This window comes from Lissotriton vulgaris, chromosome 2_1 (genome assembly GCF_964263255.1).
Source record: "Lissotriton vulgaris chromosome 2_1, aLisVul1.2, whole genome shotgun sequence".
NCBI lineage: Eukaryota > Metazoa > Chordata > Amphibia > Caudata > Salamandridae > Lissotriton > Lissotriton vulgaris.
Window position 1 is genome coordinate 766436564 of NC_141687.1, and position 15823 is coordinate 766452386.

The following is a 15823-nucleotide window of genomic DNA, read 5'->3' on the forward strand; positions in this document are numbered from 1 at the left end:
GGGATGGCTTCTTTGGCCGTTCCGTTCTCCAGGACTTTCTGGTGTGATCATTGGTTTGCAGACCCACCACCGGGGTTGGCATTGCTGGGGTATCTATTCTAAGGTAAGGAATCTAATACTAACCTGTTTCTTTCAAGTGCACAAGTTACTTACCTTTGGTAACGATATATCTGTAAGAAACCACAGTTAGTATTAGATTCCTTACCGCCCCATCCATCCTCCCCGTTCTGCGAACCGATGTCTAGGGTTAAGGTCATCCCCTTTCAGGGCCCTAGTTTCATGGCACCAGTGTTGGTTTTTATCATGGCTCTGCGTTTCTGGTACGGAAAAGCTGTGTATAAGAACTGACGTCAGCGCGCGAGGGTGGCGTCTAAGTACTCCGGCGACATCATACCGACGCCAATGACGCCGACGACGGACGCGGAACTGCAGACGACACCTACTGACGCGCAGGGGTACTGCTACGCAGTTATATTTCAGATATTTCATTGTGATCTATCCGAGTCCATAAGCACCCCTAATCGTTGACGTATTAATGCAGTACAAGTTCTACCTCTTGGCAGCCCGATACACGGTTGTGACTGGACGCTAGATATTTTTTTATACTGGATCTACATTACATAAGGACTATAGATTTACTTGGGAGGATACCTTCGTAGAGCATCTTAACATGATAAACTAGATTCTGGGTTGGACTTTTGGTTGATGCTTCAATATGCTCATAGGTTCGTGCATATTGCATATACTAATTTGCTCTGGAGAATGACTGCACTTGTACTTCGCTTTGAAGAAGTCACCAGGAAGGGATGATACGTGTTGGCTGAAATTATCTATCGATGCACATTGTCAACATATTTGCAACTTTGTTTGTACCATTGTAAACATAATGTGGATGTGTTTATAGCTTGTGTGGACAAAACTATTGCCAAGTAATGTAATGTTTTCTGTTATAATATTTTGAAGAAAAAAAACAATTTTGTCAAATGTCTAGTCCTATTATTTGAAGCTCTATCTCAGCTACTGCTGTACTTGTCTTCAACAGTTCTATCTACTTGTATCCTAGACTAAGATATAAAAATGCATCTGATGTGTGTGTATATATGTATGTGTGTATATATATATATATATATATATATATATCGGAGTGCTCCGCTACTCACTCTCTCTCTGTATGAGTCTGGGCAGAGATATTTTTGATCCAGTCATACACATGAGGGTAACAGGTGTGTTGTAGTGTCTTGAGCACTACTGTATGAATTCTGCAAACAGTAGAGAAGTGTGACTGTTATATCATTGTTGCCTTGTTTATATTCAAACTTGTTCTACGTATGGCTGAAGATCCTGTGAAACAGAGGTTTGATGCTTGCGGAGGGTTCAGGGCAGGGCCTTGACGGAACCAAAGCACTGAGTCCAAGTTTTAATGTGGATTGGATGCAGGGTCTGGCAGCAGTCTATGACTGAGATGTCATGAGAAGATGTAAACTAAAACCTGTCTTATCTCTCAACACCAATGTTGAATTAAGAACAGTAATACCCTTTTCAAGTAGTGCATTTGTATATGCTTATTACTTGGTTAGTACAAAAGTGCTTATGGTGTGTAATTTCTTTTCTCCTTTCTAGGAATGACAGACGATGAAATTCTTCGGGCAGAGATGATTGCCCAACTGTGTATGAACGATCGTACGCACAGCTCACTTCTAGATCTCATATCCTTGCAATGAATGTAGCTAAATTATTCTTTTTCCGATTCAATATAGGACCATTCCATAGTTTACTGTTGATAAATGCTGCTTAGTTACAGTTTTTTAATACTTATTTTTTCAGGGTAATTATATGTAACTGGGAACATGTTTTAGAGCTTTTCCAGTCACCAGCAAGCTCTACACAGCTATCAGTAGGTTAAAACTGTCATTTAGGTATACAGAGGAAACACTACAATATATTAGTGCATTTGTCTGAAAAGGAAACATCTAAACTATCCTCCTCTAATAGTTACATATTCCTGCAGATTTTGTCCACTGGAAGATCCACAAGAGTGAGACTGGTTTCTCAAATTTTTCCACTCTGTTCTGCAGACCCCAGGTGGCGCCATAATGAATTCAGGAGCCGAGCCACATGTGTGTTAGCACCAGAAAAAAACCTTAAGCTACATAAAGGTATCCCCCTTTCCCATGTAGACAGTTGTTTTAAAGTCAGCCTCAACAGCATAACTTTCTGAATTACCTGTTGCTACCCATTTTTTTAAATATTCATATTATACCAAAAGCAATCTCTATATTCCTAGTATTGCCTGAATTAAATCTTTTTTTGTTTTGATCGTTTCATTTTTCCCCCATATATTTTAGTCAAGCCTCCAAATGCAAGCTATACTTATTAGATGCGCCAATGCATTTTTCTCTGTGCCATCATTTGAATGGAGTTGGAGAGGTGCCAATCTTTCACTACATGTTGTTATTTTTCACTGGTATTGTAACCCTTTTGGTGTGAGTTAACTCTGCAAGGAATTTAAGCACAAGATATCTCTATCAGGCTCTGACCACTGATGCACACTATAGTTTTGGACTTGAAACTTGATTTTGTTTCCCTTTGTGAATACTGTCAGAGTATCAATTCCAATGCCATTAGAAAATGACAGATCATCTGGAGAAACACAAATCCAGATACAGTTTTGAATGAATGAATGAATGGGGATCTTATAGTGCGCAGACTTAACCCAGAGGGCATCAAGGCGCAGACAACAGACAAAACATAAGGTCTCAGCAAAGAAGGTAGCACAGAATTAGTAGACCTTAGGAAAGAGCCAGGTCTTTAAGAGTTTACGAAAAATCCCCAGTGAGGGCTGATTGGAAAGTTCAAGGGGGAGAGAGTTCCACAGTTAAGGGGCCAGGATGGAAAAGGCTCTTCCTCCCCACTTTGCCTTTTTAAATCTGGGCACAGAAAGAAAATTCTTAGAGGCCGATCAAAGGGTTCTGCTGGGAGTGTAAGGGCTAACCAGGGACCTGATACCTTCAGAAGTTGATCCAAAAACTGTCCTATGGGCCAGGCAGATAAGCTTGAAAGAATTCCTGGCCTGGATCGGTAGCCAGTGGAGATCTTTCCTGGCCTTAGTTGCAGATGCAAGCCTAGGGAGGTTCAGGACCATCCTGGCTGCGGCATTCTGCACCATCTGGAGGGGATGGAGAGACTTCTTATTAATGCCACCATAGAGAGCATTACAATAGTCAAGCCGGGAGGAAACCAGGGCCACTGTTGACTGTTTGCGAGCTTCGGTTGACAGATATGGGGCAATCTTTTTAAGCATCCGTATGATTGCACAGCAGGTGGACACTGTTCTGTTGACCTGAGGGTCAAAGGAGAGGGACTGATCTATTAGTACGCCCAAATTCCTGGCTGAATGGGTGGGGAGGGGGCAATCCCCCAAAGAGGGAGGCCACCAATCCCCCGACCAAATGTCTTGGTTTCCTCCAAAAATCAAAACCTCAGTCTTTTCCCCATTTAATTTTAAATAGTTTTGCACCATCTATTGCGAGACTGCCTCCATACATGCTCGAAATTTCAGCTTTGGATTCAGCCAGAACAGTCAAAGCAAGAAGGCAACTATCAAAAGCGATACTCAAAGGGAATTCCACAAATGTGCAGGCCAGACAGAAATCACTCCTAACTGTGGGTGTTTGGCAGCTAAAATCACTATACTTAAAAAATGCACCAGATAATATGCCACAATAAAAAGTACAGCGAAAAGCCTGAAATTCTAAAACCCCCAAAAGAAGCATTCTTGACCCGATGCAAGAACACATTTCAATGTTAATAATAAAATGTATTCATTAATGTATTTCTTTTAAATATGAACTAAAACTATTAAGAAGCTGCATATGACTATTCGTGGCCCTTTTGTTCTGGACTAGAAGCACTCATTGCATCTCTGCTAAAACCGCTTGGAGTAAATTGGCTAAGGGAAACAGGACTCGGGCTCTCTTTAAAACAACATTACTTCTCTTCTCTCTACTTCGGTGGAGTTACCCTCCAACCACCTGGAGGATATAACTTAATTCATCAACTTTTGTCCTCTGTGCGCTCCTAACATTCCTATCTGAAAGAGACTGTTAGTTATAGCAGTTATAGAATTAGCCCCAGGCTTTAGACTGGATCCAGAGAATTTTTCTCTTAGCAGTACCCCTGCGCGTCGGTAGGTGGTGTTGGTTGACTCCATGTCCGTTGTCGTGGTCACCTGGATGAAGTCGCGATGTCTACTTGGACGCTACCCCTGTGCGTTAACGTCAGTTCTTTTTTTCCCACGCCAACCTTACGCAGATCTGGAGAGAGCTACCCCTTTATTCATTTTTTTACTGTTTTTCTCGACTTTTTTGAGTCTATCGACTCCTGGTGTATGAGGGATGTCCCATCGTAGGACCGGGTTTAACCGTGCAAGGCCGGTTCCCACATGATGTTGGTTACGAACCCCCAGCTCATGTACTTTTGGTGCCTGGAGCGCGACCATGACCCGAAGTAGTGCTCCGACTGCCGGGCCATGAATCCGAACTCTGGAGCGGTCCCAAAAGTTGTTGGAGGCCCAGCAGTCGGCTCCATGCCGCTCGAGGTCCCGGTCGGGAGGAAGATCTCAGGACCAGTCGCGGAGCCATCACCATCATTCGTCATCCATGTAGGAGAGTAGGGTCTGCAATCCTATGATCACCCAGATTTTTTTGCTTTTGTTTCACTGGTTTACGACTTTCTCTGGCTGTGGGCCTGCCAATCAGACCCACAGCCTGGCTGTTCTCTTTCTAAATTACAACATGTACCCTAGGTGCATTTACCAATTGGTACTGGGCCACCTTATCAGACCCTGTAACTCAGGGCATAGGTGTACCCAGGGCTGCCAGGGGCTGCAGCATGTATTATGCCACCCCTGGCTGGCCTCCTAAATGTGACACAACTGGCTGCATGACAGCTGGGGCAAAGTCGTGTAATCACCCTTTGCTGTAGGTGTAGTATACCTATACCTAACCCTAAAATGGACACACAGATTCCTATCAGTCACTCTTATGGCAGGCCTTGACAATCCTGAAGGCAGAGTGCTTGGAATCGTGTGAGATGGTGCTCTGGCATGAGCTGAGCCTGTCTGCAGCTTGCGGAACCAAGTCCTAATAGCTGTTCCATGAAATCGCATACCATATACTCTTAAGTGCATTATAATCCTCGCGGTTAAATGCTATCTTTGGTATTGCTTTATCAAAACATGTCGAGTAAGGTGTCATACGAATTGGAATACTAACCCCTCGCCAATTCTGGCGACGGGGTTAGCATTCCACCCTTCTAGAGGGACACGACATGTATGTAACTGTGAACCCCGGTTAAAGTTAACTAAAGCCTCAGCTCCACAAAATGGATGCTGCCACCACAGACACGAGTCTGACCTCCTGCTGCTGGGAGTCCTTCCAGCGAGGGAGGCTTGGACAAAGAGTTTCCTGTCCGGGGCGGTGCTAGCACCGTCCCAGACATGGTTTTGTGTATCCTGGGTAGGCAGGGCTTTTCAGGAAGGTGACTGCTGAGTGGCACCCCGGTGCTCACTACGCATAGGCCGGTCAGAACCAGTTCCAGGGGCACACCAGCCCCTGGCCTGGGGAAAGTCCGGCATGGCAGAGGGGTGTAACCACCCCCCTCCTAGTCCCACCCATAGGCAGGACCTAGTCACCGGGTCAGCCCCCTTTTTTAGTATAAAGATGGGAGCGGGCCCCCTGTTCAAATTAGATCATCTTTGGAATCAAGACACGACTTTCTTCGAAAGGACATCAAGATTTCTAAGATTCTCCCTTGTGGCTAAGGAGTAGTCACCCTGCATCAAGCGGGCACCATCCTAAGAACACTGCGGTCTGCTGCAAGTCCTTCTTCACGAATCCGACGACCCAGCTCGACGAGACCCGGCTTCCCTGGCACCTCTGACCTCTACTCACCTCTACAGCAAAGCTGAGAACCGTGAGTGCGACGAGACCTCGAGGGACCGACGATCGCCAAGACTGCACGACTTCTGTGCAACAAGCCCACCATGTGCTCCACTGGTGAGTGCTTTGGGGTCCGAGAAGCCCCAACCCTGAGCAACTCCAGCACCGAAGATCAGCCCTCCAGCATCTCCACGATCTGCGTGGGCCCTTCTGCTTTTGCGTGCTCACCGCGCTGTGTGGCTACTAGCCGGCTGGCTTGTGGCCTTCTTCACGACGCCCGACGACATCACCGCTGCTGGTCTGGTTGCTCCAGACTGGCCCTTGCTTCCTTCTTCAAGAGAGGCACCCCGGACCCTCCTGGTCCACTCCAGACGCCATTTTAAGTCCACCGCGTGGGCTTGAATTTGCCAAGGCTTTGTTGCCCAATCCTGGGTCCAGCGACGCCGACAGCTTCATCCATCGTGGGACAGCTCGCTCCTCCATCCTGGTCGCCGACAGCGCCTCCTGGTCCGTGAGATCTGCGAGCACAGCGTCACCCACTCACCTAGTCGAGGTGGCTACCATCCGGTGCCCTCCTGGTGCCCACTGACTACTGGCTAGTAGTCTCGAACTTGGTCCCCTCTGCTTTCAGGTGTCATCTTCCTTCGATCCAGGCTTGGATCCATCGAACTTTCTTCACTGGTCGCCTGCCAGCAACTTCTTTCTTCCAGGCTCCTGGTCCGTCAACGAGGATTCCCGACGTCTTTTGAGTCCTATGCAGCTGCAGCCCCTGGGCTAGGTAACTTCGGCATTTCGGTGCCCCAGCATAGCCTCACTATCCAAGGGTCAGAATCCACTTTCGTTTTCCTCCTACCAGGTCGGGTTCGCCCGAGAACACTAACTTTGCAATTACTAGCTACCATAGACTTTGTCCCGCTTCACGCGTGAGAGTGCACACTCTGCACCCGAGTCCCCTGGGTCTCCTAGAAGTAATCTAACGATTCTATAGTCAAGTCCTAGCGATTCCAAAGGCTATTAGTACTTTACTTACCTGCTAGTAATTTCGCATTCCACTTTCAGAGTATATGGTTTTCCGTGCCCCTCAGGCATTTGTATATACTGTGCTAACTTAAGTATTTTCGTAAGAGTTTTGTTTTGTGCTTAGTACCCTGTCCTCATAAAGAGTACAGGGCTGTTGTGATTCTTAATAAATATCTTGTTTATTTTCATAACAATTGTGTGGTGTCCTTTCACTGGGTATTCAAGGGGTATATGTGTGGTAAACAGCTGGCTTAACACGCCTTCTCGAGTCTTTAGCCTTAGACTGCTCGTATCCATGCTACTAGGATAGCTGGTCTATAAGGTTGTCTCACAACCAATCATCAATAAGGGTTGCTGGACTGATACATAGTGTTCACTAGAATAGTGAGCACTGCATATCAGGCCACCTTCTCACAATCCAAGTCTTCGAAATGTTCGGGTAAGTTGAACCACAAGAAGAAGGCGAAGAAGCTGCGTCACTCTTCACTTTCTGCTTGTCGGTCATCCAACATGATGTGTGACTCCGAGCGTCGTCGTTCTCCAGCTCCGTCTTCGGAACTAGCTTCACCGACAGTTCTGAGCTTTCATCCTTTTCCCGGCACTGGTGTGTCCCCTGCCCATCTTCAAACTTTCTACAAAGAGCTTCATGGCATCTTTGGGCAGCCCGACTCTGCTAACGCGCCTTCGGGCCCGCAGACTCGGGTGGGGGCCCTGGGACTTCGAAGCCAGCGGCTCCTGCCCCAGAGGGCCCCCGAGGATCCAGGCCTAGATCTGGCCTGGATCTGGATCGACGCCTGTCGACCTCTCAGTACCTTGCCTGGCGCCAATCCTGACATCGACGCCCGGCGCCGGTCATGCCCCCAACGGAAGACAAGTTTGTGCCTCTTTTCATCCCTGGTGTTCCGTTCAGGCCTGATTGGCAACCAGAGGAGGTCTGGGAGGGTTCTGTGACCCTTTAGCTGACCATCTTGAAGAGACAAACTGGCTAGAGGACCTGGGTGATGCCAGTGGTCTGGATACCTCCCCAGACCTTGGAATGCTTTCTCCCCCTACCGCGGCTACGTAGTAGGGAGAGTCATATGCAGTGGTGTTGCGTAGTGCGGCAGAGGCCTTGGGCCAGGAGCTTCCTACAGAGACAGTCAGGACTAACCTCCTCACAGAGGTGCTTCAATCGGCGGTGGCCTCGTATGAGCTCCTTCTGCCTTTCAGTGAAGCCCTTACGGACGTCCTTCTGGGCACTTGGTCCAAGCCCAGCACAGGGGCTCCTGTGGACAGGATGATTACCCGCCGGCGGCCACAGCGACCCACTTTACCTCTCCCAACACCTGACCCCCGAGAGCTTGGTGGTCCAAGCCTCGTTCTCTAAGGCCGCATTCCCTACTGCTCCCCCAGATAGGGAATCCAAGAAGCTGGACCATCTTGGGAAGAAGATGTTTTCTTCCGCTAGCTTAGGGCTGTGGTCGGTGAATACTGCATGCCTCTTGGGCCGTTATACCCATACAGTGTGGGAAACAGTTGCGCAAGTGCTGCTACAGTGCCCGGAGGAGGCCCGGGCCATTCTCACCCACACAGTGTCAGAGGGTAGAAACGCTGCCAAAGTCACTATCAGATGTGGGCTGGATACCGCCGACTCACTGGGCAGAACAGTTTACACGTCAGTAGCCCTGTGGTTGAGGACGTTTGGTTTTTCTGGGGATGTCCAATCCACCTTACTGGACATGCATTTTGGCCGTCCCCTTTTTGGTGACAAGGCAGACTATGCGCTCGAGCGCTTCAAGGATTCTAGGGCTATGGCCAGATTCTTGGGCCTTGCGGCGACCTCTCGCCCGACGCAGTCTGCTTTTCGCCCCTTTTGTGGCTACGGAGGGATGCCCCACCACGTTCGGCCCAGTCTAGCCAACTTTTCATGCAAGCTGCCCAGCCTGTGCTTGCCTGCGGACGTGGGACACAGCAACGCGGGTCTGGGGGCCAGTGGGTGGGCCAGTCCACCCGTAACCCCCCTGCAGCAGCCTACAAATCCTCCTAGTTCAGCCTTTTAGGGCCACAGAAGTCAGTGGGCAGCACAATTGGCCATCACCACCCTCACTGGCAAAATATCACGTCAGAGAGGTAGGTTTTGCAGATAGTCCGAAGGGGCAACTCCCTCCCCTTCAAGACTACCCTTCCTTCCAAGCCACCATACTTCCATCGCATATTGGAGGGTAATTTGGCCCTTCTCCGCAAGGAAATTGTTGTTCTCTTGGCCATCGGAGCTTTCGCAATGGTCCCTGTGCCAGAAGTAGGTCGTGGTTGCTACTCCCACTACTTTCTGGTACCCAAGAAGGACAAAGGCCTCCGTCCTATCTTAGATCTCAGAGCCCTTAACCGCTTCCACCAGAAGGAGAAGTTCAAGATGCTCACGCTGGGTCAGGTCCTGTCTGCCCTCGACCCCGGAGACTGGATGGTATCGTTGGACTTGCAGGTCGCATATAGCATAGCCCCATCCTGCTAGCCCACAGGCGTTACCTACAGTTCAAGGTGGGCCACAATCATTTTCAGTTTACCGTGCTCCCCTGTGACCTTACAAGTGCCCCTCTGGTGTTCACGAAAGTGGTGGCAGTGGTCGCAGCTCATCTGTGCAGGTCAGGGGTACCAGTCTTCCCCCTATCTCGACGACTGGCTGTTGAAGGCGTGCTCGCCCCCAGGCTGTCGTCTCCCACCTCCAGACTACAGTGGACCTCCTGCACTCGCTGGGGTTCACTATCAACGTACCGAAGTCACACACGACTCCCTCTCAGAAGCTCCTTTTCAAAGCAGTTCTGGATGCAGCACTGTTTTGGGTTTATCCTCCTGAGCTGCGAGTCCGAGATATTCGGGCTATGTTACTGATGTTTCAGCCTCTATCCCGGATTTTGGTGAGATTGACCCTAAGGCTGCTGGGCCTCATGGACTCCTGCATCCTCTTGGTGGATCATGCCATATGCCGGCTCTGCAGTGGGACCTGACGTTCCAGTGGGCGCAGCATCAGGGGAATCTTTCCGACGCTCTCCAGATCTCGGAGGGGACTGCATGTCAATTGCAGTAGTGGCTAACGAACAAAGATTGGGTCAGCGGCAGATCCCTCTCCCTTCCCTAACCAGAGTTGACAGTGGTGATGTGGTCCTCACTCCTGGGATGAGGCGGCCACACTGGAGAGGCAGAGATCTCTGGCCTCCGGCGGAGTCCGGTCTCCGGGCAATTAGTCTTGCACTGAAGGCATCCCTTCCTTCTATCAAAGGAAGAGTAGTGCAGGTGTTCACAGACAACACTACCATCATTTGGTACTGCAACAAACTGGGCGGAGTGGGGCCGTGGACCCTATGTCAAGAGGCTCTTCGCCTTTAGACATGGCAGGAATATCAGGCATATATATCCCTGGTGATCCAATACCTGGCAGGTTCGCTGAACACCAGGGTGAACAAACTCAGCCGTCGGTGCATGATGGATCACGAATGGCGTCTTCACTCGCAGGTGGTGCAAGGTCTCTTTCGGCATTGGGGAGAGCCTTGGTTAAATCTGTTCGCCTCCAAAGAGAACATGCAGTGTCAGCAGTTCTGCACGTTGGAATTTTCAAGGCGGCACTCGCTCTGCAATGCTTTGCGTCACCAGTAGAATTGTGGCTTCCTGTATGCCTTTCCGCCTGTACCATTTCTGCCCAGAGTGCTGAAGAAGATTAAGCGCGACCAGGCCTACATCATTCTTGTTGCTCCGGACTGAGCACAAAGAGTTTGGTAGCCTGAGTTCTTGAAAAAGGTCATCCATCCTCGAGCAGCCAGGCGTCCCTCCACTAGCACGGGATACTCCTGTAGATTGAACAAGTTTGCGGCATGGGGCACAGCTGTGGATCCCCTTACTTCCCCTCTTTCGGAGGTAGTGTTTTTCATTCTGTCTTTAGCCCAGCAGGGCTCTGCTCTGGGCACTCTTAAAGGCTACCTTTCTGCCATATCTGCCTTTCTTCGCCTTCCTGATCAGCCTTCTCTTTTCAAGTCCCCTATTGTAAATAGTTTTCTAAAGCACATTCCTCACCTCTTTCCTCCTTCTTCAAACATAATGCCCCAGTGGAACTTGAACCTGGTCTTGACATATCTTATGTGCGCTCCCTTCAAGCCTCCTCACAACTGCCTTCTCAGGCTCCTCACTCTAAAGACAGCTTTCCTTGTTGCCTTCACCTCTGCTCGCAGAGTTAGTGAGCTTCAAGCTCTATCCTCCAAACCTCTTTTTCTGGCTGTTCATCCGGACATAGTGGTTCTTCGTACGAGGTTCTCTTTTCTTCACAAAGTGGTTACCTCTTTCCATATAGGACAGACGATCACTTTTCCCACCTTCTTCCCACCTCCGCACCCTTCCAAGGAGGAGGAGAGACTCCAATGTCTGGACCCAAAACGTGTGCTGTCTTTCTGTCTCCACCCCACAAAGGATTTCCGGGTGGACGATCAAGTCTTTGTTGGCTATGTGGGCTCCAAGAAAGGTCGGTCTGTGCAAACACGTACCATCTCTCGGTGGCTTGTTCTATGCATTAAAATTTGCTATTTCCTATTGCAAAAAGAAGCTCCAGTGGGACTGCGTGCCCACTTCACCATGGCTACGGCAGCTACTACTGCCTTGGGACGTGGAGTCCCACTCGTTGACATCTGTCAGGCGGCATGTGGGCGTCACTGCACATGTTTACTAATCATTATTGCCTAGACAACCAAGTACAGGGAGGCAGCTATTTTGGCCGTTCCGTTCTCCAGGATTTTCTGTTGTGAACTTAGTTTGCAGACCCACCTCCGGGGTTGGCATTGCTGGGTTATCTATTCTAAGGTAAGGAATCTGTAACTAACAGTCTCTTTCAGAAGAGCAAGGTACTTACCCTCGGTAACAATGTATCTATAAGAGGCATATGTTAGTTATAGATTCCTTACCACCTCACCCATCTCCCCCGTTCTGCAAACTGACTTCTAGGGATAAGGACTCCCTTTGTCTTGCGTGGCCTGTTCGCTTCTGGCGTGGATAGTCGTGTCAGAACTGAAGTCGGCACGCAGGGGCGGTGTCTATTTAGACATTGTAATGTCATACCGGCGACCGCGACGCTGACGATGGCTTGGAGTCGGCCGACACCACCTACCAGTGCGCAGGGGTATTGCTAAATGAAAAATTCAGTGGATCCAGTCTGATGCCTGGGCTTAATTCTAAGGCAAGGAATCTATAACTAGCACATGTCTCTTACAGATGCATCATTATCAAAGGTAAGTAACTTGTTTGTTTGGTGTCACAGCAGTCACCTTGTATGTAGTCAGTTTGCACATGTTTACCTGCGAATAAGAGGCCTAAGGGTGTATCATAATGTATTAGTCCTTTTTATTGCAGCAGAGATGTATTTCTCTGCCCCTCCTACTCCAGAACATTATCAGCAGATGATGTAACTTCAGTGACTATTCATAGACCATGAAATACTCAATAGTTTGTATGGGTACCTGGGGGAATATTCAAGACAGAATAGCGGTTCCTGAAATTAATGTTTTTAAAGACCAGTAATTTATTATAATAATGACTACTTACTTTATACAAGGACACTTTATGACAGATCCATGTAGGATGATTTTAACCTTACAGAAAGCTTGTTGCAAAAATCTGGAAGCGCTAAGAAGAAAATTTATGAAAAGTTATTAGTGAATATGTGAAAATATGTGCTTGTTGTTCGCATGCTTCAAATAGCGTGCTAGACATATAGTATGAAGCAATGACAATAGGACCAACGAACATGCCTTGAATTCATCCCTCCAGGTTCCTTCCTTTCTGTGAAAAGAGATGCTCTGCCACCGTCTGCTGTTCTTCCAGTTGTTTGATTTTGCTGGTAGAGCCACCAGCTCTCCCCACATACAGATATTTTGCCCTGCCTGTGTGCTATTCACTGCCCCCTCCCCAACCTGTCCCTCCCCTCAGTACAGTCCTTTGAGTAAGCTGCCCTATTGGCACCTCTTGGCAATCTGTGAACATGGTTTCTGCTGAATATCTCTTGCCCTTGATTTTTCTGATCAATACTACAGAGGGATAACTATACTAACATTTTATTGGACTCCTCCATCTCATTTATGGCATTCTTACTATGCCCTTACAGTGACCTCAAAGCAACCTGTGACAATTATGTGTACACTGGGACAATCTGAGCAGAACCCTAGACATCCCACAAGTAGACAGTGAACCAGTCAGTCACTATTTCCATCCGGCCTAGATTTAGTTGAAGATGGATCTTTGTGATCCACCTGACCAACAAATGATGGTGCCCGCATTCCTTGGGATTAGTCTTGTGATCAACTAGATGGGGCATATTTAATTCCTTTTCAGTCACTTTCCTTTATTTCAGGACAGCCGAGTTTCTTCCTTGTGGCACCTGCATCCAGGGAAACCCATCCTTTTCACCTAAACCAAGATCTGCTTACAAGACACGAAGGGAATTTTCTCATACACATCCTAAAATCTTTGTCCCATGGTTCCAGACAAACTTACCTTTCAACAGCTCAGTCTTGGCTAGGTGATCACAACCTGGTCTCAAGCAGGTAGCAAAGATGCTGCTGCTACTTAGTTCCAAGGGGGCTTAAAGCTATAGCCTACTCAGTGAAAACATGCCCTTCTCCTCACACCTTTATTTTGGTGTAAATAATATTAAACTAGCATAATCAAACATTGTTTGGGATGTTATGGTAAAACCAATGAGGCATAAGAGGTAAGATGTTCTTCTACACAAGTATCCATCCCAGTCTATAAAAGAAAACATTGTCAACTGTTTCATAACATTTGCACCTTGCCCTATTAATATCCTTATGCATACCCACCCCGATTTTTTCTCTTGCAACACATGATTAACAAAGCAGTGAGGCTGCAGTGTATTCAAAGAAAGCCACTTTATATTTCATGAAACTTTTCTCGTTTCCTCTCAGACTCTAGGTTACTCTTGACATATTTGCTAACATACACAATTTTGAAAAACCAGTCCTATTTTGATGTACTTGTTTCTCTTAATTGTTAGACAGTGTCAGTCAGTCAAACCACTTTATTCGATTAATTATATGGGCCGGGATGCCCGCCACCCCTCCCAACACCAATTCCCCATGGAAGGAGACAGACACAGGTTTGAACTTTTGGAAATTCGTAGGAGGGGCATATAGCCGTCTCCCCCTGGGAGGGGCCTATGGCCGTCTCCCCCTGGGCGACCCATCCGTAGTGGGTGCCGCCCCCCCCGTGGGAGGGGCCAATGGCCGCCTCCCCCCGGGCGCTCCCATCCATACTGGGTGGCGCCCCCCCTAGGGACCTTGAAATCACTGCTCACCGATCATGACCTTACCGCCCGACCAAAATAAATATGACAGTTGTTTTACCTACTAAGGAAAGAAAATACACAAATTTGGAACAGCTTGACAATTCACCGACTTTGACATTGCTACAAAGGGAAAAAAGTCCTAAAGCATAAGACAAATTTTATTATTCAAATCATTCCTCTACGTTTCTACTAAGGAGAAAAAGGCCTACAAGCATCTATTCAGTCAAAAGGCATACATTTATGATGCAAAAATTGACTGTATCTTTTTATTACATTCGAATAATCACCAACAATTACTTTATTCCACAAACATTGTAAAAAGGGGCTGGTGGGTGGGTCAAAATTGCAGCTTGTTCCCTAGAGGGCTCACGAGCGACGAGTGGTGCAGCCTTCAGAGCACTGGAACAAGAGGAAGCTTCGTTGGATTCCCGCTCTATTTATCCATCTGCGGGAGGGCGGGGGCCCCGCCTCAAGCACGCCCATCCGTACACGGACTTCCGGGCAGGTGTTTAGGACAACCTCTTCTGGGCGGGAGGGGCGGGCTCCGGCTACACCGCTTCGGGCATACCAGCCGAGACACGCCCCCGCCCACAATGGTTCCCGGGGGATCGGTACACCCATCCATACGTTCGGGGGGACCGAGTGGTCTTCCCTTTCCATATGGGCCGGGATGCCCGCCACCCCTCCCAACACCAATTCCCCATGGGAGGAGACAGACACAGGTTTGAACTTTTGGAAGGCGGGGGGGGAGTTACCCCCCCGGCCGTATTTATTAAAATATGAAACAAAATGTAAAACTTTAAATTAAAACGTTTCATGGATCATGTACAATTTTATCTTCCATTACACATTGATGAAGACTAGTTCTTGGCTAACCTTAACAAATCTCTAATACAAAGGTTTCCTAGCCGAGTCTAGCATCCTGAAAATGCATAACATTCTAAATAAAATTGTACAACCTAGCATTAAGGGCCAACGGCAAGGTCTTAAGCGGTGTCAGATCCCTACTACCAAATTCCCGCCCTCACGGTGTGAGTGGCGCATGCGCAGAGGACTTTACCCTCGCAGCCAACTGTAACTTCCCTTGTCGTGGGGGCCCCCTTTCACTCGACGCCATCTTAAGGTCGTCCGAGATCTCATGCGAGGTATCCGTAAGAAGGACAGCGTGGACTTCCCCACACTCTCTTCCGCCGGAACGGATATCCGGCCACCGGGAAATTCGTAGGAGGGGCATATAGCCGTCTCCCCCTGGGAGGGGCCTATGGCCGTCTCCCCCTGGGCGACCCATCCATAGTGGGTGCCGCCCCCCCCCGTGGGAGGGGCCAATGGCCGCCTCCCCCCCGGGCGCTCCCATCCATACTGGGTGGCGCCCCCCCTAGGGACCTTGAAATCACTGCTCACCGATCATGACCTTACCGCGCCAGGCCGGATAGTTGACAGACTATCCGGCCCCCCCACACCTCCTAAAGGTCATGTCTCCTCAATGCCACTAGCCATGCTATGAAGTCTCCTATGAGTAAGTCATTCCCAGCCCTGGACAGGTGCA

General features: G+C 48.5%; 1 protein-coding gene across 7 annotated transcripts in view; it reads left to right on the forward strand.

Moving 5' to 3' along the window:
- The window catches only part of UBR3 (ubiquitin protein ligase E3 component n-recognin 3), a 2118328-nt gene that overhangs the window by 955644 nt on the left and 1146861 nt on the right, over positions 1-15823 (forward strand). For all 7 annotated transcript variants that reach the window (XM_086956098.1, XM_086956102.1, XM_086956099.1 and 4 more), the window contains exon 17: positions 1621-1705. In XM_086956098.1, the coding sequence (XP_086812224.1) occupies positions 1621-1705 (85 nt within the window). The remainder of the gene's footprint in view (positions 1-1620; positions 1706-15823) is intronic.